Source organism: Oryzias latipes, chromosome 11 (assembly GCF_053564925.1).
Source record: "Oryzias latipes strain Hd-rR chromosome 11, Olatipes_Hd-rR_3.1".
NCBI classification, from domain to species: domain Eukaryota; kingdom Metazoa; phylum Chordata; class Actinopteri; order Beloniformes; family Adrianichthyidae; genus Oryzias; species Oryzias latipes.
The window spans coordinates 14,875,785-14,903,399 of NC_136247.1; the positions used below are offsets into that span (position 1 = coordinate 14,875,785).

At 36.3% G+C, this 27,615-nt stretch overlaps 2 protein-coding genes across 2 annotated transcripts; one reads left to right on the forward strand and one right to left on the reverse strand.

The window, feature by feature from the left end:
• Positions 1–8,162: 8,162 nt before the first annotated feature.
• On the forward strand, positions 8,163–12,676 carry LOC101168054 (recoverin-like). The gene is made up of 4 exons (XM_004073884.4): positions 8,163–8,290; positions 9,048–9,597; positions 11,019–11,130; positions 11,952–12,676. The coding sequence occupies exons 2-4, from the start codon at positions 9,217–9,219 to the stop codon at positions 12,035–12,037; spliced, it is 579 nt and encodes a 192-aa protein (XP_004073932.1). The 5' UTR covers positions 8,163–8,290; positions 9,048–9,216; the 3' UTR covers positions 12,038–12,676.
• Positions 12,677–15,706: 3,030 nt separating this feature from the next.
• Positions 15,707–24,673, reverse strand: LOC101158955 (germ cell-specific gene 1-like protein). The gene is made up of 7 exons (XM_011480906.4): positions 24,427–24,673; positions 20,801–22,189; positions 19,595–19,789; positions 18,366–18,425; positions 18,132–18,290; positions 17,199–17,310; positions 15,707–16,910 (listed from the first exon to the last, which is right to left on the reverse strand). The coding sequence occupies exons 2-7, from the start codon at positions 20,994–20,996 to the stop codon at positions 16,325–16,327; spliced, it is 1,308 nt and encodes a 435-aa protein (XP_011479208.1). The 5' UTR covers positions 20,997–22,189; positions 24,427–24,673; the 3' UTR covers positions 15,707–16,324.
• Between the last annotated feature and the right edge of the window lie 2,942 nt (positions 24,674–27,615).

The following is a 27,615-nucleotide window of genomic DNA, read 5'->3' on the forward strand; positions in this document are numbered from 1 at the left end:
ACACAAAATTTAAAAGATCAAACATAAAACATGTTTGATTTTGGTGACTATATTTTTAGAAAGACATAAGCTTTGGACACAATACTAGAAACATCACTGGAAATCCATCCGTCCATTTTCTTAACTCACCATATCCCTTTCGGGGTCAGGGGGCTTCCTAACTATCCGAATGTCGGACCTCACAACTGGAACAATGATTGGATGAGTCTTTGAAAATTAGTTGCCGAGCTTGTTTAATCAGGACTCCATAAACCATCCACAGCAGGGCCCCTGGTCCTCAAGATGTACCAGCAAAAGGTGCAAGCACAGCTGGAGAACAAGCAGAGTGGGAGATCTTAAGGACCAGGATGATCTCTGATTTTTGTGGAGGGCGCCATCTTTAAACAAGATGGATTTTTACAAACATCCTGAAGGATACATCTCTACACTTGTGCTCTTCTAAAAAAACAGCAAATATGAAACTTAAATATTAGTTGAAAACATTTCCAACAACGTGATGGTCCACACCTGTCTAAGAAGCTTAAAAAGCACAGAAGTTCCTCAATAAGGTGACATTTTGTGCTATATTTTAAAGGGAAACCTAAACAAGCTATACATGCAAAGAGTTGTGCTAAACTCTTCAAGACCTTTTATGAAACTGTCGTTGCATCAGCAGCTTTCTATGCAGTGGTCTGCTGGTGTGGAGGAATTACTGGCAGCGACAAAAAGAAAATGGACAAGCTGGTCAAGAGAGTTGTTTTGGGCTGTCCCCTGGACTCAGTGGACTCTGTAGGTGAGAGGAGGATGCTGACCAAGCTATCCAGCATCCCGAACCACCCCTCTCACCCCCCACAGCAGTCAGACTATACAATAACACGCTCTAGGATTGCAGAGACTTCTGCTGTATCTACCTTGTTATTTATGATGTGTACTTTTACTTCCATTTTTTATTATTACAATTTTTACTCTTCCTCACGCTACTTTGTTTTTCTAACTGCCATATATTTATTGTTTGGCTGCTGTGACAAATGAATTTCCCTCCGGGATCAATAAAGTCCTCTCTTATCTTAACTATATATTGAATAGAAATGTTGCTTTTTTTCAATATAAACCAAAGTTGCAAAAGTTTTTTAGATTTATGATGAATGACAATTTAGCTAAAGGAAGTTAAAAAAAAACATTGACAGATTTCGAAAAAATATTAAAAAGAAACGGAGTCTGCATGAATACAAAAGTTAAAGAGTTAGAGAATGATTAAATGAAACATTAAAAAAAGAAAATGTTGCATTTGCTTTGAGAGTTTTGGGTTGATTGACGTTTTTTGTAAGACCTGGAAAAATAGCCAACGACCTGAAACTTTGCCTGTTTTTTTGTAAGAATTAGAAATGTTTTGAACGCTTTGTAGTTTTTGAAGTCCGTTTGCCAATCACAAAAGCCGTTTTTATACAATGACGTCGGAATGACACATTCAAAATGTAACATGAAGGTTTCAAAAAGGTTTTTAGCTTTGAATGGTTGATTTAAAACAGTCATAGTCATAGTCATACAGTTTATGCCCTTTGGAGTAAATACTTGAAGTGTTGTAGTTGAGTGGAGCTTGGCCAGGGTCATGTAGTTTGACTTTTTTCTGCACTTTGTTTTGGGATTTATATATTTTAAAGTTTGTCTCTACATGTTTTATATTTGTTGTAAACCATAAAACTGTTTGATCTAATTTTTTTTACGAGTTTACAATAAACAAAAGAAAGACAAAAAGTACCACTGAAATTTGTGCTTTTGTACATTTTCAGGTTTACTGTGGAAATATTGTTTAATATAAGGAATTATAGCTGTTAAAACAAAGCTGGGGTTAAAAAAGCAGAGCTCTTTATAAATCATCACCTGATAGGAATTCTAATAATTCCATAAACAAAAAAGTATCAGAGACAAATAATAAACCTGCTGTTTGGCAGTGAAGAAAATAACTTTTATCCAATACCAAAAATTCTACTTTACACCACAAATAGGGGAAACTTTGTGTTGTAGCTTCAATAAAGAAAAACAAACGCTTGAAATTGGACATTAGTTCTGAATTTTAGACACCTGCGTAAATTCCCGAAACACTCTTCATATTCTTCATAAAATCAATGTAATCCTAAAAATAATCTTAAAATAAGAGGATTTTCGTTTGTTCATTTTATTTAAAGATTCATTTTATTATCTGGAAATATATACAAATTGCATATTACTTTTTATTTTTTGCTAGTATGAAACAATACTTTTAAGACTATAAAGCTAAGATGAAGAAACATTTATTTATAAACTGTGTAATTTTTTTACACAGAGCTTTATTATTTTTGCTTAAATACATATTTTTATTATTACTTTTTACTTTTACTTTAGTAATAAGATGCTTTTTTAAATGCCATTGCTGCTTAATTTAAATGTGATTTATGTTCTGAAATTATGGTATTTGGGGGAATAGGGTCCTGCTGCCCTCTGCTGGTCAAGTATGGGTGTTACATGACTATGGTATGGGTGTTACATGACTTAAAATTGAACATCTCAGGATAAGAAGAGGAAAAGAACAAAAACCTAAATACATTGAGTTGCAATGAAAAAAAATGACAGAAAAAAACAACCACAGAAACCACAAAAAATAAAATCTAGTTTGGATCTGATCAGACAAAAATGTTCTGCTCTAAATAGGAGATTATAACAATCACCATTGATTGAAATCTGCTTAAAAGTCTGCTTTACTTTACCTGAAGCTGAGGGATTTATGGAGCAGAGAACCAACGTTATTTATTTAGAAACCAATTGCACAAGTCTGGTCAAAGACCTGGGAAAGGACTTCTCAGCTCTGTTATGGACCTTGCCAGTTTTCCATGACTCTTTCTGTTTTGTGTGGCGGCCAAATCCTCCTTACGCGGCCCAACATCACCTCTTTTACCTCCCCGTCTCCCTTCTGCTCCTCCATTTTAATCCCCGTGCTCCTTATAGTCTAAGGATTCCCTTCCCCAAAGCTCACTCTAAACCAAGGTTCTGGGTTAAAGGTGAGGTTGTGGATTGTGAGAGAAGACTTGTTTACAGGGCCAAGCAATGCAAGACTGTTAATCCACCAAAGCCAGATATCTTATCGTCTGAAGGGAAAGTCTTTTTATCTAAAAGAGGAAAGGTAATGTAGTTAAACTGAGGGTCACTCAGATCACTGAGATCGTGGATTGAACTGCTTTTATCAGCAGAGCTAACTCTGCCCAATGACTGTTTTTTTTATCAGACATTAAGGTGCTCCAGGACTTGATATTAGTTTTTACCCTAAATTAATACTTTTACATTTGTTTTTTTTTTGTTTTTTAATTCCATTGCCCTAAAGGAAACAGAATGCTCAAAATCCCCCATAAAACTCCACTACTGAAAAGTTTTTATTCAGAGTTTATTACATTTGTAGTAACTCTTAGCAGATATTGTTATAAATCTATGACTTCCCTGCTTTCATTTTGCACAAAGTACTACTTTATATTTTATTACATTGCTCAGTAAAACCGAGGATCACGATTATCAACCAGTCTGAAACCAAAAAACTTTAAAGACAACATTTCACGCTTTTTTTTGACAATTTCGGAAGATAATTTAGTAAAAAGTGTTAAACCTAAATAAATCTCAATGTATATTGTGCTTATTTGTCATTTAGTGTTTTGGCAAATAAATGTTAACTGTGGATTTGAGCAATGATTCTCCTAACAAAAGTTTTAATGTCTTTTGATCAAATTTTCCATTTTGTTTGGACATTTTTACCATTCATTTTCCCCTGATATTCCATCATTATTCAGCTCATTTGTCCAAATTACAGACTTTTTCATTTAGTTTAGCTCAAAATATAACCTGTTTTGGTTCAAAGTAATTGCATTGCCTTCTACTATTTAATTTGGTTCAATAAATTGTTTTTACAAATTTGTTTAGCTTTTTCATTGTTCTACTCTTTCTTCAGCTCATGTCAAACAACCGTTTCAGCATTTTTTTGGAACGTTAAATTAGAGCAGTCTTAAATTCAAATTTTGTTAGATTTTATGCCCCCATCCCTTTTTTTAAAAAGATAATTAATCAATAGAAGCTGCATTGTTTTGGTGTGAAGGATTCATATTTTTCCATTAAACATTTCCCTGAGCTGATTTAATGTTTTCTACATTTTTCAAAAACCTTTTTGTGTAATAAATTTGAGCTGACTTACATGTGATGTCATTTTTTGTTGCTCTAACAATGCTTCTTCTGAGCTGCCTTACACTTTCTCAGCTAACTTTGAACTAAATGCAGTTAAAATCTTGCTGATTTTGGCTGGATTTTTGTTGCTGTTCTGTCCTTTGTCATCCCAATTAATGCTATTTTTGCAGTTATTTCTATTTTTCTAACTCTTTATCTTTTAAAGTATCCGTCTTTTTGAAAACCATTGAGGGTTTTACACTTTTGTTTTCCATTAATCTGCTTTTCTTTTCTTTTCCTTGAGCAAACTTGAAAAAAATTTCATCATGAAATTAATTTATTGAAAAATAAAAAAGGAATTTAGAGTCAATAACAAAACGGAATGAAAATCATAAATGGAATCTCTTCTCTCAGATGGTTGTCTGACATGGTAAAGCAGAAACAATTATATATTGCATTTTGTTGGAAGAAACCACTTTAAAACTTTTTAATTAGGGGATTTTTTGCATGCAATCTAAAAGATAATGTTGTCACGATAATGCTAAACTTTCTGAGTTTTATTTTATTTTAGTACAAAAGCAAGACAGTTCCAATGAATAGTAAAGTAGAGCATGTGTCAGAATCATCTGTTTTTCCTGAAGTTTTCTGATGAACAGATGTCCTGAAATGTTGACTCAAAGCTCAGCGACGATGTGTTTGGGCTTCAGCACAGTCCTGTTTCCCACAGCTCTGGACCATTTTTAATGAGTAAATACTGCCGACTGTAGCGAGGCATTACACCCAGTTGGTCAAGACGTGTAAAAATGGGTTGATCCCTGAGGTCAGCAGAGTTCAGACAGCTGGTTTCCCACCTACTCAAAGGAAGGTGCTGCAGTCCCTGTGTACAGATGCAGAGTGACAGAGAAGCAGATGGTGAGGTCAGCAGTCAACACTCCATTAAGTACGTTCAAATCCTGTACTGACTGAAGTACCGACACCCTCCACCCACCAAGCTCTAGATTTAACCGTTAAGTCTCAAGGACCAAAGTAGTCCAGGAAATCTTTTACTTTGTCGCGTCATCTGATCAGGTTTGGAGCAGATAGGCAACGCTGTGTCGACGCAGTAGTTGGCATGTCCATTTCCAGTGCTCATCTAACTTTTTTCTGAAGATTTCAGCTACATTCTCCCCCTTTTTCATTTGTTGTTTCACCCAAAGTGGCAGAAACTTTCAACAAAATATGACTTTTCAACTGTCATATTCTGTTGGACAAATGAAGCGCATGGCACTTAAAATAGGTTAAATTTACCAAAACATACCTGGTATACATTATGTTTTTTAAACCCCTTTAGCTCATTAAACTAGCATTCTTGTGTCTTTTTCCATTTTTTCCCTTTGAGCTTACATTTGGGTAATTTAATATCTTTCATAAAGTTCTCCGTGTAACGTCAGCAGCTACTGTTTTTCTGCTTCGTTCCAATTTTTAACTGTAACACACACTAGTCAGCTAAATTATTAGGATTTCTTGTAACATTATAAGCATTGCTTTCAATCATCCGGCCTCTTTTCAGCTGTCGTTACAGCCAAATTTGCTTTTCAGTACTAAGTTCAACAAAGGCATGCATTGTTTTTCTTTTTGAGAGACACATTTTCAGCAATTTTAGCATCTTACTTAACATTTATAACTAAAGTTTGAATTTTATTCATTTGATTAAGTTGACGCCAACCTAGAATTACCATATGTTGCAGTTCCTCCAAAGACCACTGGAGGCAGGTGGAAAAGAGCAATTCTCTATTGAATTACAAGTCAAAAACCTCACATGAAACAAAGCAAAACATTCTGTGCATTCTGATCTCAGAAGCATTACCAATTTTTATTTCTCAATTTGTTAGTCTTGACAATTCTGAAGGAGTTTAAATAAAGAATGCCCCTAAATCAAAATTGCATATATCTAAGGGGCGTGCTTTTTGATAGGCAGTTGGGTGTTTAATGGATGAATCCAACAGAGCTTCAAGTCTTATTTTGTCTAGCAGCTGAGTAAACTTTGGTCAATATGCTCCTCCCACTTTTGGTTTCATTTGCCTTATAGAAGTTTATTAAGTGAAATTTGCAGATGTAGTCAAAGGCAATTAAGTCATTTGATCAAAGTGTTAAGAAAATGTTGAGACTAGCATGTACATGACACAGGAACATCTTTTGGGGGAGGCAGTGTGGTCATGAGGGACGACATTTCCTTCACTAAAAAAACAAAACAAACAAGGCTTGACATACTTTTAAGCAATTAGAAGGAGAGAAACTTTAAGATTTTGGAAATAGGGATGATTCCAAATCACCACAGTCTGGAACCAAATCTAGTGTCCGTGGCAACACCGTCTCCCCAAAGAAGGTTCTGGAGAGTTTCCCTCAGAATTGAGGGGCGGATACTAAATCAAATCAAATCAAACTTTATTTATGTAAACACTCCATGATAAAAAGAGTGATAAAATGATGCGATGTAGAAACCTGGTGGGGAAACGATCTTTTGGGGACATGTCCACATCAGTGACCCCCCACTCAAGATCACGGAGTATAGTACCACAGGACTACCCAGAACCGAGTTTAAGAGCCAGAACCAGGAGATCCCACTGCAATGACCCGTCCACTGAGAAGGGTCTGTCACTGATGTGGAGGATCCCTATGAGGAAAACACGGGAGTTACAACTAAAAGGTAAAAGGAATACAATGAAAATGAAAATTAAAATATGTTTAAAAAAACAACAAATAAGTACATAAATAAACCTTAATAGACATATAAAATGGTAAGTGTGAATAAAAAAATTAAAAAAGAAAAAAAAAGTAAACAAATAAGTAAAAAATAAATAAATGTATATACATACACATAAATCAAATTGATAAAAAGAGAACATAAATAATTAAAATATCAAATAAATTCCTAAATTTCAACTTAAAGCTAGATTAAATGGGTCTTAAGCCTTCCTTTAAAAACAAACAACAGTCTCTGCGGCCCTGAGGTTCTTTGGGAGGCTTTTCCACAAGATTCCTAAATGGTAAAATCCCAGCATCCCTCTTTTTGATGGTTTGAGGGAGCCGTTTTGTGTAGTGATCAACACATCTACACAGTCTGACTTCAGACAAAAGTAATATTATTATTATTGTGTTTAGTTGTTTCAAACACTACAGAGTTTCCTGCTTCTTACATCAGTAAATAGGCAAATTTCCAAATGGTCTGACTTCTTTAAACTTCATCAAACATCAGACAACAGTTTCATGCATTTGCTGAGAAGATCTATTCAGTTTTCATGGGTGCAACCCAGGCACTCTTCAGCAGAAGATTCTTGTTACAATCCTTTAGGTTTTCCATCTTGTCAAGATGTTTTATCACAAGAAATTATCAGCTAAATCCAAAGTCTCCTACTTTTTGTGCCATTTATATGATTATTAGGATTATTGTTTGAAATTCAAAGGTTTCAAATAATATCCTGTAGGAACTGTAGCATTATTATTATGATTCTTTACATCTGTATATCTTGTTTCTTTTGATTTTAGACTAAAATTAAAACAAATATGTCAAATAATCTATATTACTAGGTTTGAATTTACAAACATAATTTATGAATGAGAGCTAGAACTTACCACGATCAATCAGTCAACATGTGTATATGTGATTGGCTAAAGGTGTGATTTCCGCACAAACCTCAGCTTGGTTTCCTAAAATATATTGAAACGTGTATTTCTATGCTATAAATTCACGTTCTCTGGAAATAAAAAAATATTTGATATTGTACACACAAAGTTATTCCAATTTTCAACAGACTGTGATGACTTATAAAAAACAAGTCAGAATTAATTCTGTTTTAACTTCCACTCACGTCCAAAAACTTGTATTTTCATGACGGACTCGTTAAAATAAGTTCTGTGTTCATCTTTAGATCGCTAATGTCGCACTTCTGCACAACAATAATCTTTTCAATCAAGCTAACACAAGGAAATATGTGCCATGTGACTAATTTATCAGGTTCATGTAGCTGCTGCTGAGGCTCCACCTCTGACAGACACATATGTGGTTGGTGGCAGCAGGTGGCGGCTGATTTCTGTTGCTGCTGCTGCTGTCAGACACAGCATCTCTGCTCCTAGCCTTCTGCTGATCGCACAGGTAAGACCCACACCACGGTGCAAGTTGAGTTTAGGCCGTCTGTTTATGTCACACTTCAAGATGAAGCAGCTGGAGATTTTGATTTAAAATGAATCTGATGGACAAATCCTGGTCATAATTCTGTTTTTTTTTATTGAATAATTGAAAATTTTAAGTAATAATTGGCATGCAAGAGTTTTTTTCCTGAGGATTTGTATGTTTCTCGACTCACCTGATACCTGCGATTACCAACTCTTTATTTGCAAAAAGTGTGAAAATGTGTTTTTTAAGTGTAATACTGAACCACCCAACTCTGAAAACATGCAAGACAGCTGAGATATCTCTAATAAATAAGAAAAAACTATAGCAGTTGGTCTAAATTTCCCATCCTTACTAATAGAATGGAGCATTTCATGAACAATGTGCAACAAAATAGATTTTTTATTTAATTTATGGCTATATCCTGTAACAATTCCCCACCAAAAAGCAGGTCTGAAGGTTGTTTATTTTATATTTCCATTATGTCCAGATTTAGTTCCTGTTTGGCTAATTTCCTTACAGAGACGAGCCCTTTCGTATCATGTAACAGTATTTCCTCTCCTTTAACTTTCATAAGCTGCCTTGAATCTAAAATAGCAAGGGGGAGATGCCAGAACTTTCTGACGCACAACATGTTACTCAAAGATAAACAACCCTTAAGATCTGAACTAAGTTGCCAGTGTTACTCCTGCTTGATTGGCTTAATAAGCTTTTAAAGCGGCTTCTGTTCTTTTCACAGCATTTGTGTCTCAGAGCTTGAAGTGCAGGCAGAGACAAGGATCAACCACGGACTGTCATCTGTTTACTACGACCACAAAATAAAACTCATTAAGTTGGAATTGTCTCACGATAACCCTAGAAAATCTGCCCGAATTCACAACTGTAGTGTGTAAAAGCTAGTCGCAGCAATGGGGAACAGCAAGAGCGGTGCCGTGTCCAAAGAGATCCTGGAGGACCTGAAGCTCAGTACCAAGTTCTCAGAGACTGAGATCGTCCACTGGTACGAAAACTTCAAGAAGCAGTGTCCGTCGGGGCGCATTACCAAAGAGGAGTTTCAGAACATCTACAGCAAGTTCTTCCCGGAAAGCGACGCCAACACGTACGCCCAGCATGTCTTTCGCTCCTTTGACACCAACGATGATGGCACTTTGGATTTCAAGGAGTACATCATTGCCCTCCACATGACGTCAACAGGGAAGACCACAAGAAAACTGGAGTGGGCCTTTTCGCTGTTTGACGTAGACAAAAATGGATACATCACCAAGTCTGAGGTCAAAGAAATCTGTGCGGTGAGTTTGAGGCACTCCTGCTGAGTCATTCTACTCAAAGAAACTGCAAATTCTTTACAGAGCTATAGAAAATCATGTCATCGGCATAGAGCTTAATAACTGATTTAAGCAAACGACAATTCAAATCCTTTGGAATGAGCATAAAGTTACAGTAAACAAAAATTGGTTGAAATTTGCAATGCTAGTTATTTAAAACCTGGAACACTGGATTGGAGTAATAAATATTTAATTTGCAGATGTTTATAAAAAGTTTCAGCTGCTGGTTTTATGAATTTTGATTTTTACTATCTGGTTTTGAGGAAACAAAGACTGTTGTTTTCACTTTCTAGACCTTTACTAACAAGGTCTTATTCACTTGGTGGCACACTCACTAAACCATGACACTCACATAAGTTAAGCAATTTGAGAGAAATTGAATTCAGATTTTCAAAGACATTTAATTTAAGGCACTAAGAAAGCAAATAAGAAGTAATTCAAGTAATCAAATTGAATAATTTTGGTCGATAGAGCCAGAGAGATTTTTGCTTTTAAATGTAGACTCACCAATTGAAAATGTGTTCATCACACCACAATATAGTACTAATGAGGGCTTCTATAGTTGCAAGACGCAATTCATCTGACCTGTAACTTTCGCAAACTTATTCTTGAGGATTACACTTGCGGATTGATCATTTAGGCAGATTAATCCCAGGACAGCGCTTGACGGTAACACCCAGGTAACCCACATGCCTTAGTAAAATCCTGTCTTTAGTCAATGTTAACAAAGTGACATTTAGTTTCAATATATCACCAAAAAAATTAAAATAGCAGAATCTACTGTAAGGTAGAGCCATGAAATGTTATGAACAGACTCATCAGTCTCAGACATAATAAGGTATAGCGTTGCTATTGACATGTTGTCTTTGTCAAGGGCCATGTTTTGAATCCGTGCTGTGACTTTCTTGTGCTGCTAAGAATGTTAAGATGTAGGTAAAAGGTTTAAGACATATATTAAAAAAGGAATGTAAATGTAAATAATATAAATATGTAAATAATGTAATGCAGAGAGGTTGTTCATTGATTTGTAAAAAAAGTTGCTTTATACCAATGATATTTGTACACAGAATGACACCAAACTGAAATGATTCCACTCTTTTCTCTTCACATTCATTCAAAACAGACTTTTATGCAGAAAAAAGATTTCAATTTGATAGATTAAAGCTCATCTCATCACAGAACAAAGTCAGAGTCAGAGAGGGAAGTGGGTTAATCCCACATGTTGCTGGTTTTGTCAAGAGACTGCTGGTCAGTTTGTGACTTGGACAAAATCCTTGAAAATAAAAGATGAATCGGTTCAGTAGTTCCAGTAATTACGTAGATTAAGTAGATCTAAAGGAAGCGACAGTGAAATCTGACTAAAGTGTCCTTACTTTGTTTAACAGTCTATTTTCAAGCTGATTCCCAAAGATGAGGTGGATGACCTGCCCGACGACGAAAACACTCCTGAAAAGAGGGCGGAGAAGCTCTGGAAAACCTTCAACAAAGAAGATAACGGTGAGAGGAGAGGGTTTAGATTGAGACACACAGAACAAGTTAGCAACAAAAGTCCAGAATGACGAAAAATGCAAACATTAACATTCAAATTTCATAAAATAAACACTAAAAGGAGTTAAATAGGAGTTACAACTATTCGATATACTTTTAAATTTTATTAGAAAATAACACAGATAGAAAAAATGGCATAAATATTCACTTGGGGACTACTTGTTGCAAAATGAAGCTGCCAAATAAAGAAGTGACAAAAAACACCTTTGGAAACTGATTTCACAATCCTAAACAGAGCCAAATTTAGTCAAAGTTTGATATGATCAACATTTATTGCTCGTGTATGTCTTAGAATAAAATAAATTAAAAAGCTGACTTAGTTACATTCAAATTAGTTACACTCATCTTTTTCAAACTAAAAAAAAAGTATGTTTGACCTTATTGGATCATATCATGGAAAACCCCTTTGTATTTGGTGGGGATGCTACTTTAAGTTAAAATACCCATTTTCTGACAAGTTTTAGAACTTTATCCTATAGGGTACAGTTCTTCTTGGGTTTTCTTAATCCAAAATACGTTCTACAATAAAAGTTCCCATCTGCATTTCTACCTGTGACCTCCTTGCCAAGAACAGCATTGTTGTGTTTTATATGTTTAACCACCGTAAAACTAGAAAGCTTAACTACTTCACATTAGTTTGAAATATTCATTCAATTCATATACAGTATATAATATTTTCATAATAGTCATTTATTTTCCTTATCTGGCTGGAACAGTTGTGCGTATTTGAAAAAAGTTAATGTTACTTTGTCCTTTTTGCTCCATTTCAGACCGAATCGCAGAGGGAGAGTTTGTCCACGGACTGTTGAACAACGAGGAAGCCCTTTCTCTGATTCAGTATGAACCACTGAAATAAAAGTCCGATGAAGAGGACTCACCTCCCATCCGCTCCAGCCACTTTCAGCACCATCCTTCATTCTGTTAATGCAGTGACGCCTGAACGCACCCTTACACACAGGAGGCGCGCCTATAATGCGCCATTGCCCCACATCAATCAGCCGTGCATAATCTCCAGCTTGGTTTTGTAACGTTTGTTTGTATCAGTGTCCTCTTTAAAGATGTGCTGCAGATGAAACATGAAGCTAAAAAATTGTCATTGTGGTGACAGAAGCAAAAGTTTTTACTGCTCTAAAGCAAACCCTCATAGCTACACTTTTTTTTTTGCTGAAGCTCACTTATGAATGGAGACTACAATGTGTAAGGGTAAGGTTATTTCTTTTAGAAGAATATGTGTTGATTTTAGAATGCAAACAGACTAATTATAACCATGTGTTTCCTGCATTTCCTGAGCATTAGTTTCATTATTTTAACCTTTCTAAAAACTCCCATATATGTTTTATGATTTTCAATTTTGTCTTTTTTGGTCTTTCATGTATATTTACCAGTGTTGTCTGATGGTTGTTCGCTAGAAAAGTTGGAGAGTAGTCTCAGTTGAAGATTTTCCTTTGTAATAACAACAAGTGAAGATTGTAATAAAAATGAAAATTTTACAAACTGTTTTTTCCTCTTCTGATTTTGTCAACCAAAATGCTTTTTATGGGACAAATTCACAGAAATGTAGAGTGGGTTTAAATTAAGAAGATTTTGACTTAAAAAAACAATTCTTTAATTTAGTTGCTACAACTGTAATCTGAACTGAGTCTATAGTACGATCTTCATCTTTTGATCTATTTTCAAAGCGTTCCCAGTGGTTTTTTAATTATGATTTTGGCATTTTAAGGCAAAATGATATAATGTCAAGAAACCAAACTGAAAAAAATTGCAGTCTTCTGTAGTTGTCGTCTCTCAAGATGTGTGGACCAATATTTAGTTTTTTTTAAGTATCACCAGTAATGGTTAAGATTTTGTAAATAATTTTTTTTAATTAGCGTAAATTTTGTGAAATTTTACTGTGGATTTGATATTTATAGTTTGGAGTTTTTTACGTCTTGTTAAATTTCTACTCTTAGATTTTTCAAGTTATAGTCTGCAGGGACTTAGCATGTGGAAAACTTTACAGCATCAAGACATGAGACAGAAAAAAGAAGATAGATAAAAAAAAGATCAACACCTTTGAGTTATTTCACTTTGTTTTGTTTTTACCAAATCAAATAATAATAGAAATAATTGAATAATTGAATAAAATGAGAAAGGCTTTAATTGAAATTAAAGCCTTTCTCATTTTATTTTTATTTATCATTACATTGTACACCTTACTGACCAAATAAAATGCACGAGAGTGCCATTTAGTAAATGATGAAGAAAGCAAAGTTTACCATGAACTCTCTGACTTCATCAGAAACTTGTGTGTTACAGGGATTGGGTCCTCTTCCATATGGTGTCTGTTGCATAACTGCCGCTCTCCAACTATGTAAATGACATTTTTTTAATTACTATTTCTGACATTACAGTTCTCCTGCAGTGTCTCTGCTTGACTGCAAGCATTCTCACAGCATTCCTCGCTTTCTCATTCTGATGACTGGGGAGATTACTGACATAATCTTCTGTCCAGCATCTGAAAACATCTGTGTAACATCCAAATCTGTCTGTCGCTGTAATTTCTGCTCCTCACGCATTTATTTTATTCTGCTATCAGATTCCTAAGCTGCAGTTCAAACCAGGTAAAGCCAGACTACAGCTGCTGATACTTAGAGACATAAATCCAGGTTTCAAGAAATAATGAAAAACAGATTTGTAAGAAGATGATTTATCAAAAACGGTCCAAATTAAAGTTGTCTTTGCCTTCAATCTGTTTCACAATTTGTCACAATAGTTTAACAAATTTTACCCAAAGTTTCTAAAGTTTCACTGACAAGTGGTTGAATAAAGACGGGAGCATTGCAGGTAACTTTTTTTTTTACTTTCATTAAAATTGTTAAACTCCTGCTTTCATAACATACCAAACAGGAATGGCTTGAATTGTAATTACTGTTTTGATTCTGTGTTTTGGGGGGGAAAAAGAAATAAAGTGTTGCAGCTTTTGATTAAAAGGTCAACAAATCAAGTCTAATAAAATGCAAAAATTCCCTGAGGAAAGAAATATGACACCAAACATCAGACCTCTTTGATTAGTTAGAATCCCAAGGCCTTGGTTAATATACATGAGGACTGCAGATACATTTTACATCCTTGGTTTGCTTTAATTTGCCTATTTTTACATCAAGTTCTTAGGAGAGAACCAAAGACTAAAGTGCACTAAACCACCAGGAATACTAAATTCTAAAACCTGCTTATTTAGGGGGTTTACTCCCCAAAACAAGCTCTGACTTAGATGGGATATGGTCATGTGGAAGAAAATGGTAAGTACTGTTCTGACCATCACATATTTACATGCGCTGCTCCTTACCATCGATATATCCACAAGACACTATACTGTACAAAATTTATACATTTCTTTTGGATTTTAACAAGGGTCCAATTCCAGTCCGCTCTTGTTCACATTCATGTTGTCTCTGGAGTGGAATTTTAAGGGATTAGTTATCAATTTTTTGCTGATGACAATCAAATTCCTCTTAAAGGATCTAAAATTTAAAATTTTCCCCTGAAAAGAAATCGTCTTTTTTGAAGCCTGAGCTGTTATCAGTCCACTGAGTTCTCTAAAGCCTTGTTTCCTCTGAGTGGACAGTATGAAATGGTCCAGTTCAGTTCGGTTTAGCATGATCCAGGCAATTCAGGTGAGCATTTCCATTCAAAGTTGAAAGGTGTAGACTGAGCTGTTGCAGCCCCATGCTCCAGGCACTTTGGACAGGTTGGGAAAGTTGTTTTAAAAATCTGCTAAATATATAAAATTGACATTTATGACCACAATGAACACTGCTTACATCATTTCTGCATTCAAACTGAAGCAAACTATACCAGGTTTTCTGGAAATTGAACACTTGACCATTCTACTGCTTTTGAACTCTCAATGGGACTTAGGTTTTCTTGTATGATCCATATCTGAGTTCAGTTGAGGTTTCACATGGGCCCATTGGGGATGACTAGTTCAGGATGTTCTACAGAAACTACACTCCTTTGGTTCGGATGCGGTCATTGTTTTCCTGCTTAGTTCAGTTTGAGTTCTAATCACACTTTTTGCATATGGACTAAAATTTAATCAAATGTGTTACAACCTTTGAGTCCATTGGTCAGAAATCATGAGAGGAAGGCAGCACTTTTTTTCAAAGACGGCTATGGAGGTTTTAACATTCTACACTCAAGTTTTGTTTTTTAACTTTGATGCAGCACTTTTCAGGAGATCACTGGAAATTCAATGCAATGCTGCTGTCTTGTGTTTTCACTGATGTCTGCCTGCATGAACAAACCTCCTCGCTCCAGGTTGGGCCACATCTTAGGGCGTGACTATGGTAACTCCTTAGTTCCAATAAAGTAGATGACGTTTTAAATTGGGGGGGTATCCGGGCAGGTTTGTATTCACACTGTAAGCCAACCGTACCATAGTCCATTTCAAAGCAGTCCAAGCCCCTCTTCTGACAGGTTTTGGTTTGCTTGTTTGATGTGGACCAAGGTTTGCATGAGTGTATTCACACCTTGGATGGCACTAACATAAGAAACCAATTCTTCAGTTTTAACCAAACCAAACAAGACAGGTGTGAAAACAACTTGAAAAAACAAACTTAATTTATGGAAGTGCTCAAATATACACTTTCCAAAGCTATGGGTGGCCCAAAAATTCTTTAAGCCTTCAAAATGTTATAATTTGACTTACAACATTACAACAATGCATATATTTCACCATCAATGCTGAGACATCACCATTCTGAAATGTTGTTGTAAGACTACACTATCTCAATTCAGTTCATGTATTTTAGAAAATAAATCACTTAAACACAATTTTATTTCAGCAAAAGTTATTTGTAGAGACATTAAATGTAATTAGATTTCCCTAACACTCAATAAAGACGAGTAGAGTATTTTACCAAAACATTTTTACTTAATGAAACTAGATGTGATCTTCCAAAACTTTGGGATCGTCAACAGAGCTGAGTCCTATGATTACTTTTTGTCTTTGTGAATGTGAGACTAAATGGGAAAACTGACTTTGACAAAATGGAAAACATTTAAATAGCTTCACTTGAATTGGATATAAATGTGTTTACAAAAACAAGCACAGTTTCAAAGGGTTTGTTCAAGTTTTTAAAAATAGATTTTGCTTTCCGAAGTCTCAGCAGAGTGAGTCTCGTCTCCCATCTTGTCGAGCGTAATCGATCACATCCATCTCCCGTTCACACTCCTCACATCCTTCAGCGCCACATCCCTCTACAACCACCATTCCATGAGGCTCTATCAGTCGTCCTCTACCACCTCCTGGTTCTCCAACTCCTCCCAATCCCATCATGACGCTGTTTCCTTCAACGCTCATTCCTCCAACTCCTGGCATAGCTGTCATTCCTCCCATTCCAGGTCCTCCTTTTCCCATTCCAACATTACCAACTCCAATTCCTCCCCCTCCAACCAGAAAAGCTCCCCCAGCACCGCACGCCACAGGTCCAGCAGCTGATCCCACTCCTTTTGCCCAAAGTGGATCCATTAGTCCTCCTTGTTGGCCGAGCTGAATAAGATGGCTGACAGAGTAGATACTTCCTCCTCCGGCTCGAACAACTTCCTCATAGGAGGGAGCGATGGAGGCGGCTCGGGCCTCTTCCAGCCTTATCCTGGCGCGATGCTTCATCTCAATGATTGTCTTGGTGTATGAGTTGAGTGTTGCCACGGCAGCTGCCATGCAACAGCTGAATGAAAGCCATGCCAAGCTAGGAAGGGCAACATGAAAAAAAAAAAAACATTTAGGTATTTTAGTTCCACATTCAAGCATCCACTGTTATTGCTGTCAGTAACACATAATGTTATCATTCCATCTACCTGAAGCATGGTTTGGTATGTGTAGGTGGAAAAAAAATGGTCAGGGTTATGGGCCAAAAGGTGTCAGTCAACACCCCTGGAGCTTTAATTTTGATTCAAACTGTCAAAATGATTTTGTTTTTTATATTCATATCTGTGAGACTGAGGGCATTATTTTAGGCCAGTAAACACTAACTTACGCAAAAGACCATCCATAATCCCAGGATTGCGGCCTCCAGTCTTTGGGGCCGATACTGACAGTCATTTGAAACACTGTAGTGTACATCATATGAGCAACCATCCCCATTAACCCTGCCAAAGAACGGCAAAGCAGGAAAAAACAGACAAAGAGGTCAGAATTAGTCCAAAATTTAAAAAATAAAACGTTCTTTTTTACCAGTATATTGATGTTCATACATTTGATGTGTTATATTAGCTTGATGCAGAACCATCAGCCAAACCATAAACTGGCATTTCATATTGCTAGTCCATGGAGGTTACAGTTTGAAAGTCAACGGGACTTCTTGCAGAGATGAAATGTTTTGTTTCTTACCCATTTTCTGTTTAAAATTTATGGAGACAAGTTTAGTTCTGCTCAGACTGCTGCCTCCACGACCTGGTTCCGGATGTGTAATGTGTCCAACAACTGCGTGACATGGTCTCACTTAACTAGGGAGGAACAGGCTTCATCACACTGAGTGGAATAGATCTTCAATCATCTTGTGTTTGGGAATTTTAACATTAAGGTGGACTTGGTTTGTGGATATCCACTGGTTTAAAGTTGTGTTTTTTTTTTTTTTTGTCAGCAGATCTTCCCTCTGTTTGGTTTCCGTGGGAGTTAGATGTTTTCTGCCTGGTGGTGTGGTGTCCTCATGACTCCCACTTTGGGTTGTGGGGGATGGGGCTTAAAGAGCATATCCTGGTTTGTGTGTTGGTTTTTTGCTTATTTCAAATCCTTGGTCGTCAATTATTCCCAGATGCATCATATGAAATGCCACCTTATCAACTTTAATTCAAGTGTTTCAACTCAACAAGAAGTCCAGTGATATTGCTGAGATTTTGCCGGAACAGTTTGCATTTTTGGACATAGACATTTGGAAAGAGACTATACCAAACACATTTTACACCCCCACCTGAGAGAACAGTGCACATGGCAGCAAAGGCGTTGATCTTGAGGGAGCTCATCTCTCTTTTGGCACATAGGCACAGGGCTTCAACACACATCAGCAGGAATCCCATTGCCAAAAGACCGATGTACATGAACTCACTGACAACCGACAGCCAGAGGACACCTTCAAGCAACAAGAGAAAAGTTTAAGGATTAAAGAACATGAGACGAAGAACGAATTGACTTGCACTGCACCAACCTTGTGTCTCTCCTGGTGTCAGTTCAATGAAACTACGACACTTCTCTTCCTGATCATCACCTGAGAAAAGATTGTGTCCAAGAAAACATCTCAGTTGGATCCTCAGACTGAAAATTGCCTTAAAGATGCTAGTAACAAGAATGTCTCTTGTGCGAACAAGATCCGCTTTCAAACAATTGATTAACTCTTTACATATTGAACTGTTCAGCTCTTTTAGGAGCTCTTTTACTTTGAATTAATGGTAAAATAAATGTAAATTGTTTTTAATCCCTTGTTAATTAGTATGTAGTTCTTTAAGCAGCCGTCTTAATTGATGGCATGGTTTTCTAGCATTTTTTATTCAAGTTTTTTTTACAGTAATAACAAACATTGTTCTCTGCTCATTACAACAGTACTTCATGTTGTAATTGTACTTCTATTACAACAGTAATAGGTATTTGTTTTTTTTTATTGCTGCTTATAGAAATTAAGTTCCGTAAAAGTTTCTTTTGTTAATTTTTAAGGTTAGTATTATTTTTAGCTATTTTTCCTGGGTTTTACAGATGCTTTTGCGTTTCCAGATATTTCTTTGAGTTGCCTTTTCGAACATTAAGCGGTGTATAAATAACAATTCCCTGCCTGTGTTTCTGCGTGTACTTTTACCATCGCGTAATAGATTGGAACGTTTTTGAATTTATTTTAAGCTTTTTATTTGGCTGTATACTTTTTTTTTTTAAGTGTACAAAATAAATGTATTGCATGTTTGGGAAATGGTGTTTCTGTGCATTTGTTAGTTTATATAATATGTACAGCACCTTGAGCTGCTTTCCTAACATGGAAGAGGCTTTAGAAATACAAATGATTAGAATTAATTGAATGAAAGTGCATCGTCAGGTCTTCCTGTCAGAACTGATGCGTATTTTTCACGGTGTATGACACTAGACATATCCTTGCTGGGTGGAAAATATATGTTGTTAAACAATACTTACTGGTTTTTCTTTTACTATTAAATGTCATTTTTTCCACTTAAAATGTCCTTGAATGAAAAATGCATTTGTAATTTATGTTTCAGGTTTTGGCTCTTCTTTTCATTGATGCAAGAACTTTACACATACTTCTGCTTCTAAACGTTAATTTGTGTCCTGTCACACACTTTTTTAATCAGCATCCAGCTCCATAGTTGACTAAGTCTATCAATATTGCTAGAATTAAATCTAAATATTAGTAGCCTTTTGAGAGGAGGGGATCACCTTCATTGTGTTTCTCACAGGAGAGCCAGAAGCCAGTGTGGAAGTATCTGAGCATGAACTTGTCTTCTCCCGTCTCCCAAATGTACTGGACAGCGTTAGCTAGTTCCTTTTTCCTTATCAGGGCCAGTTCCTCCTTCTGTCGGGGGGACAGCGTCACGTTGGACATGGGGTTCTTGGGATCTGGGGTGGGGGCCACTGGACAAATGAAATAAAATAAAACAAACTAAAACAAAAATAGGTAATTCAAAAGTGTGGTTGAACTAAATAGAGAAGTTGTGAAGAAAATAGGTTTGCAAAATTCCCAAAAAGTCGGATTTTTGGCACAATAATAATAATTTTGAAAGAAGAAAAAATCTGAATTGAGTCTCCAACAGACTGAATGCTCCTCAATAGGTTTTCTGCTTAAGTCCACTGTGATCTTTTGACTACATGGAAAATAATAACAACTGCATCCACACTGCAGGTTGAAAAGTCCAAATGAAATGCAACTGCAGCCGCACACAGCTGAGATTAAAACAAAGCTGGGATTATATAAATCTCACAAGAAAAATGTATGGAAATCAAAGCTTTGTGCGCGATGATTGCAGGGTAGATGTCCTGACGCTCACACTCTTATCAGATTAAGAGTCTGCCCACATAAAGCAGGACTGATTATTCTTCATGTGATAGAGCTGATAAATGAAATGATTTCTGTATTGAAGCACTGATTTTAGATGGTGTCAGCAGACAGGGGAAGCAGGGACCTTTCATGCCGTGACGGTTCAGTCATGATGCTCATGAACCTCGTCTGAGGTTTGGAACATCGAGACTACATTCAATCTAAAGTTTGGTGCAACTATAACACCTGCACAGTGTAATATAGGTACACATGTGTTTTCCATCCTAAAACAGTTTTAAAAAATAAGAAAACATTGTAAATAAAATGATAATTCTGTTCCGTAATTACACTTAAGGAACAGTTCAATTGGTTCTTTTTGTAATAGTAACTTTTTTACATTTTTTGCTGTTTATTATTGAACATAAAAACTTTTAAAATCTTTAAAAAAAAAAAAAACTAACTTCACCCGTTTTACCTAAATATGATTCAATCTTTAAAAGATTTTCAATAATTTTTGTTTTAAATGTTTGATTTAAGTGTTTTATTTTTAATTGCTAGAAAACATGTAACTAATTTCTTTAATGAGAGACATTCTGAGGCAGCCTCACCTGTGGTGTATGGTTGGCTGTTGTTCCTCCCACAGTTTTTCATCTTCACAGGCGACAGGCAGACCGGCTTCACCACCTTGTGCGTCCCTTCACACCAGTAGGAGGTGCAGAAAGCCGACACGGACAGCGTGAGGGCCAAGGACGTGAGGCCCAGGGACAGGAGGGAACGGTTGCGTCTGGACATTTTCTCCAGCATTGCTGCGCTCTGACTGAAAAATATTTTAGTTTTCCTGTGATGAATTGTCCAACAGTTCTCAGCTGTGTTTAGGCTGCAGAATGACAGGACCTGTTGGTTTTTTCTTTTGCTCAACAGTAACTGGGTTTGCTCCAGCAACTCGTGACCCAAAATGGATTTAGTAGGATATGAAAATGGATGGATAGATGGCTGTTAGATGTGTAGCTCAGGTTTAGAAACACAGGTATAGAGCAACCTGTAAAAACATGTGAGCGGACAATGGATTTGAGGTTTTCATCCTAAAGTTCATTGACTTTTTGTCCGCCTCTCAACTCCACAGGATGATGTTTGTGACGACTTTCTTTACTCACATGACATTAAATAAAAAAAGAAATCCATGTGAAGGGGTACCAATTGGTTGGAAAGAATCAGTTATCGCCTCGGAAAAATAAAATTGGCACCTGACTGGTTCCAACTGAGAGAAATGAAGAGTTTTTAGTGACACTACAGGGGAAATGGGGCAAGTTGCTCAGCAGTTGCTGGGCAATTGAGATTGATTTATGGAGGAATGTGAAAATGAGAGAAAAACTGAAGAGATTAAGGATGTTGGACAAGTGGAACAAAGGTCAGAGGTGAAGATGACGAGTGGGGAGATTGTAGGAGGGCGGAGAATCTGCAGTGAGTTGAAAAAGATGAAGTGCTGGGATTTAATCACTGTTAGCGGGGGAGAAAGTGGAGACAGATGTGCGGGCCAAAGGCTGCGCAAAGAACCTCGCCTGAGCTGCGCTGTAGTGTCAGTCACAGAAAACCGGGATTACACAGACGAGTCAGGCAGGTCAGCAGATTTGGATGCAAAACCTTTGTTTCTTCTTGTGGTACGACACAATCCAGTCGAGACGTGATCCCCGCGCCACGCTACCGCCTCCTCTCACTTTTCATAGATTTTCACTGACGGCTCCTGCCTCCCCCTGGGAGGATGATGACGATGATGAAGGCTTAATTCTTATCCTGCGGATTTCGCCACTAATCAGTCCCAACCTCACGGTGAATCCTGTTCTTCAACCTGTCCCCTCTCATCCTGGGGAGGGATTGAGTTTACGAAGAAACAATAAATCCAAAATCTCAGGTCTCTCTCAGGATTTGGTAATGTGGTTTAATCTGGGTGATTAATTTGTCCAGAGATTGTTTCATTATGCCTTTGTCAGAACCATTACCTGTAAAAAAAAAGAAAGCAAACATCTGGATGTGGTCATCGTAAAAGGTTAAAACATTAATGAGAAGTCACTGTAATTCTTAGATTTTAGCCAGAACGGGATTTAATCTGTGATTCCTAAAGACTCATGTTTTATCCTAGAAGCTTCTTCAGTAGTTCTTCAGTTTATTTTTTATCTTTTTATGCTTCATTAAAAAGAAGAAATTTTCAAGATGTGGATTTAAAACATAGATTTAATTACTATTAAGGCAATAGAAAAATCTAAATATGCCAGTCCCACACCATTACACTACCACCCCCATGTTGACTCTTGCTTCTTATGTATTTTTCTCCTATTAGCCTGACTTCAGTCAGAAAAAAACAGAAAGTCCCTCTTTTGTCCCATCAATCCACTAAATATTTATTCTGAAATCTTGGACTTAATCTAGATGTTTCCATCAAACTTGAGATGAGTCTTTAAGATTTATTTTTTTGCTTGTTTGATGTGGACCAACGTCTTAATGAGTGTATTCACACCTTGGATGGCACTAACATAAGAAACCAGCCTTTCTATTTTAACCAAACCAAACAAGGCAGGTTTAAATAAATCCTCTAAAAAAGGGCTCCAATTTACAATTGCCAAAGCTTTGGGCAGACCAAAAATTCTTTAACCATTCAAAATGTTGTAAATGTATTTAAAAATGTGCATATTTCAATACATTTTAAAGAAGCATAGTTGGTTTGCCCATCAGTGCTGAAATATCACCATTCTGAATTGTCAACTTGTGTTCAGTTAAAAAACAGCCTCTTTGGAGAAGGACTACCCTATCTTAATACTGCCTTCCTTTAAGGCCCCCATGGATTCATTATTTTGTTCAAAAGTCTCTTTCTTCTTGTTTAATCCTGAACTCTCATTTTAACGGAGTCACTGGGTTCTGCTGTTTTCTTTCTAATTGCTGAGCTTCTTTTATCAACTTTTATGTGTCCTTGTTGTGTTCTTGGAGTTGTTTTGGTTGATTGGTTTCCTGAAGGTTCTCTAGTCAGGATCTTGGCAGGATAAATTAATGCTTGGGTAGCAAATACTTTTTCAAACAGGGTCTGATGGTTTGTTCAATTTTTTACTCTTAATGTTTAAAATTATAACAGAAAACAGCCTTATATTATATTAAAAAAAGTTATGCCTTCCTTTCGTGACTTTTTTTTGTATCAAGGTGCCAAATCTGTCAGTATTCAGTTCTTTCACTGAACACTCGCTGTAGAAAACTTAAGGGTCATGCATTTCATGCTCTTGCTTTAGCAATTTAGCTTGTTTTTAGCACAAAACCTCAAACTTACATAGAAACAAAATTTGTAAATGACAAATCCAAACTTTTTATTACAATTTTTATAGTAGACTGTATTCGATGGATTTTGTCCTCTATTTCCAATCATTTTTGACCTTCCATTATCTTTTATTGACATGATAAAGCTAGGTGAATGGAAATTTGAGCGTCTAATGACACGTAATGACACTCCTCAAAAATGAATTTGGATTACTTGCCTTTTGCAGGAAACTTCAGGCATCTAGCTTTGTTTGATCAACAGAGCGACGGTGGTTTATTGTCGTGGATAAACCCACATAAAAAAACTGATTTGACATGATTCTTAGTTAGAAAGTAAAAGTTGTGTTAAAATAAAAATCATCAGTGCAATCTATTGGTCACTTATACAGGCTGTTATTGAAATATGGATTAAATAATCCAGTTTAATTGGCCCAATCTAAAGTGTAATAATATCAATATTTCTTCCAGTTTGATGTTTTTGTTGACTTTTGATCTTTAGGTGTTACTTTGGTTGTTGATTTGAGCCTAAAAATATTTTGAACTGAATTGAATTACATCTCTAAGTGTAAAAGCCATTTTTCTTTAAATTCAGCCTTCACACTATCTAAGGTTTTGGTTTTAAAACAAACAAAACAAAACTCTTAATCCAGACCTTCTTACTTTTGTTGTTTACAAAATTGTCATTTATTCCAGAGATTTATTGATCAAAAAGGAGACGCTGAGGACAAAGTCTTATTCACATTTTGTCCAGATTTTAGATTTTTAAAATGTTTGTAAAATAAGTGTATGATAGAAAGAAATGACAGGAAACCAGAAGTAAACACGCAGCTTTTCTATGAAAAAATGACAGCCACAGCTGTTTTTTTGGCACAACTTCCAGCTAATCTTGTCTGCTAGATAGCTGACAAAAACAAAAACAAGTAAAAGGTTAACCTACCGCCAGTGAGGCTCTGTCAGTCTCGTGTAGTGTGAATATTCTGCCCTTCATCTTCTCTGCTGTCTCTCATCACCCTTCCTTTAGTCTTGGTTGGGTTTTCCATCAGAAACTCGCCCAGATTTTCCTCTAATCCTCCAAAGTCCATCTGTTACTTTCGCTCTCATTCGCTTTTCAAAGTGTGGCTGTTCCTTCAGTCTGGCAGCTTTCTGGCCCTCTCCCTTGTCTTCATTTGTCTTTTCTTTAACCCACAAAGTCTTCCTGACCTCCACTGACACCAGCTTGGGTTCAGATGCACAATCCACTCGTGCTGAACGCTTGTGGCCTGACGTTTACACACATTTGTCATGGAGATAAAAGTCAAGGCAGTGTTAAGCTTTCCATGATCTCTTTTAACTAGTTTTTAACTGGGGCAGAGCGATTGTGCAACATTTATTTACTAAACAAGCAGGCTTGGAGTGAAGTTTTGTCAAATCTTGTAAATCACAATTCCTCTTCTGGTGACAAGCATCTTTTACTCTTAAAAGCCAACAGAACTGGTCAAAATCCTCTTCTACAAAGGTTTCAAAAAGTTTATTACTTAGTCCATGCATCAGCTGCATTCTTCAGGTCGGTGACGTCTATTTAAGAAGCATTAAAGCTTTCAATTGAAACCTTAGGATTCACTTTAAAGACCTGGAGAGACTTTAAAGCGCAAAATGTAAAGAAAATGAAAGAAAAGCCACAATTTAAGTGTCATTTACCAGAATGTGGAGATACAACTTTAGCATTTCAATATTTGTGTCACCACTTCTATTTCATTCTAAAGGAAATCTTTATGGTTTGTCTTAGATGAACCAAAAATTGAGTACAAAGAAGAAAAATGCCAATAAAATATTTTTACACCTTTAGAAATGCTTGTTGCAAAACTAACAGCTACAGAGAGCTGGATTTACGAAGGCTTGCAAGAGCAAGATTCTAATCAAAAACTGAGTTGTTTCCAATTGTACACGCACTAGTGTACGTTCTAGGAACAAAAATGATTGAAACGTTGATGATTTGCCATAAGCTAAAATCAGAGCTGCAGAAAATGACCTTTCTTCAGCTGTGTGGCTTGTGCTTCAGGATGTGGGAGGGGTTAAGTTACTGGCTGCAGCCCACACTAATGCTAAATAATATCGTTTGCCCTACCTTCCTGGCTTCTGAGCTTTCTTTTTGTGAACAAGTGGCCATATTCTATATTTGACTTCTTCAGTACTTTGGTTGCTCCTCCTTTTTTATAAGTGTTATATGTAAATTAACTGATACATAGATAAAGATGTACAATAACATTAGATAAGGAGACAACAAACTGACTTGTTTGTTACAATCGTGAAGGATAACTGCAAATAGGTAGCCTATATGTGTTATAAAATGTAAGTGATGGCTTAAGTGTAATTCCACTTTAGTATTGTTTGAACACTTGATGTTAATGCCAGCTCTTAGCAAGCTGATTAAACAATGGTGAAAAGGGAAAACTTGTCACACAAGTGTGAAACAAACAGCCCTGGAACATCTTCTGAAACACGTTCAACGGAATCTCAACATTGAAAAACATTTGTCAAGGAAGCAGTTTTACTATGTTTTGGTTTGATAACAATAGTAAAAGTTGCAGATTTTTATGTATATCATTAGTTTAAAGTGTTATTGACTTTATTAAATAAAGATGGGTACATTTTCTTAATGTATTAACATATAAAACTAACCATAAAAAAATAGTAAATAACAATAATAAAAAATATTTTGCATTAAGATACAAGAAATGTCAAATTTTATCACTTTAAAATGAAATGTGCCCTTTTTGAGTTTAAGATTGGAGGTGATGAACAAGCTGTAGAGGTCAGATTACCTGAATTCATGTCACTCACGGTTGGTCCAGTAATTTGGCAACCTATGAAAACGAAGTTTCTCGCAGCCGTAGGTCGGTGAAGGTTTTCATTCATCCAGGTGGTGTTGTCTTAAAACATTTCGCCAGAAGATTTCAAGTCCCGTTACTATGACTCAGCTTTAAGTCCCAGCTGTTGGTCAGGGATCTTTTCTTCCCACTTCAGGGTTGTGTCCTTTATCAAAGAATTGTGTTTGTCAGTTGCCTCAAACAAGTTATGAACCATAATTAGTATTTTTGAGTCGAAAAGTTCCAGAATTGTTCGTCAACTTTGTGAAAGCAGAAAAACAATGCAACCAAGATGTGATTTATTGTATTAAACTCAAATTGAACCACGTTTTGCACAAAACAGACTCAATTAAATGTTTTTTTTTAAATCTTGTCAAATGGTCAATTTAAATGTTTCCATTTAAAATAGTTATCAATCACAACCTGCAGAAGCGCAGTGAGTCATAAACACTATTAGGACATGGGGATCTCGAGACAGACTAGATAAAGTTTTATCGTCACGGTTTGCTTCCAAACAAAGGAAAGAGCACAACGCTCAGAATAAAGATGTAAAAAAATCGACCTTTGATCATAATAAACCTCAAATGCGTCTTTGTCCCCACTGTAGAGTTTCCGGGCCTCAACTGAGGCCTTTGTGCTTACAAAACTTTAATCATTAAAATGGAGTGTGATCGGCAGGAAAAATCATCAAGTGCTCATAACCGCAATTATTTGGACACGGGATTGCTCCAAATAAAAAGCTTATGGTTTAGATAACGCGATCTGCTTTTGGCCGTGTGGAAAAATAAATATATAAAAAGGGGGCAACACGAGGACTCAGCTCACCAAGGTGTCCTAATGTAACTAATACATGCTGAGCCAAACTGTCAGACTCCCCATCTGCCCCACCATATCCGTTTTTAGACTCTAAGCTGCTCTCTGGCAGATCCGGCTCAACTATATATCCTGTATTTGCCTACTTAATGAATACATTTCTCCTCAACCAATTTTATAATGGCCTCCGCTCACAATGCACTGCTAAATTAAATTGAGGGCCGTACTATATCAGGAAACTGTAGTCTTGCGCATTTTTACAAAATATTAATGAAACAGAATTTTTTAAACAATCAAAAAAAAAAAAGGTGCAAAAAATTCCAAAACTTTAACAGAAAGTTTTAACAGCATAACCCAAATTGGCTTTGATATGAAACATGGCAGATGAGAAATTATAAGTCATTTTTGAATATTTATGGCCCTCTAGTGGTGACTGTGTGTATGACACTAGAAAAACAGGCAGAAAA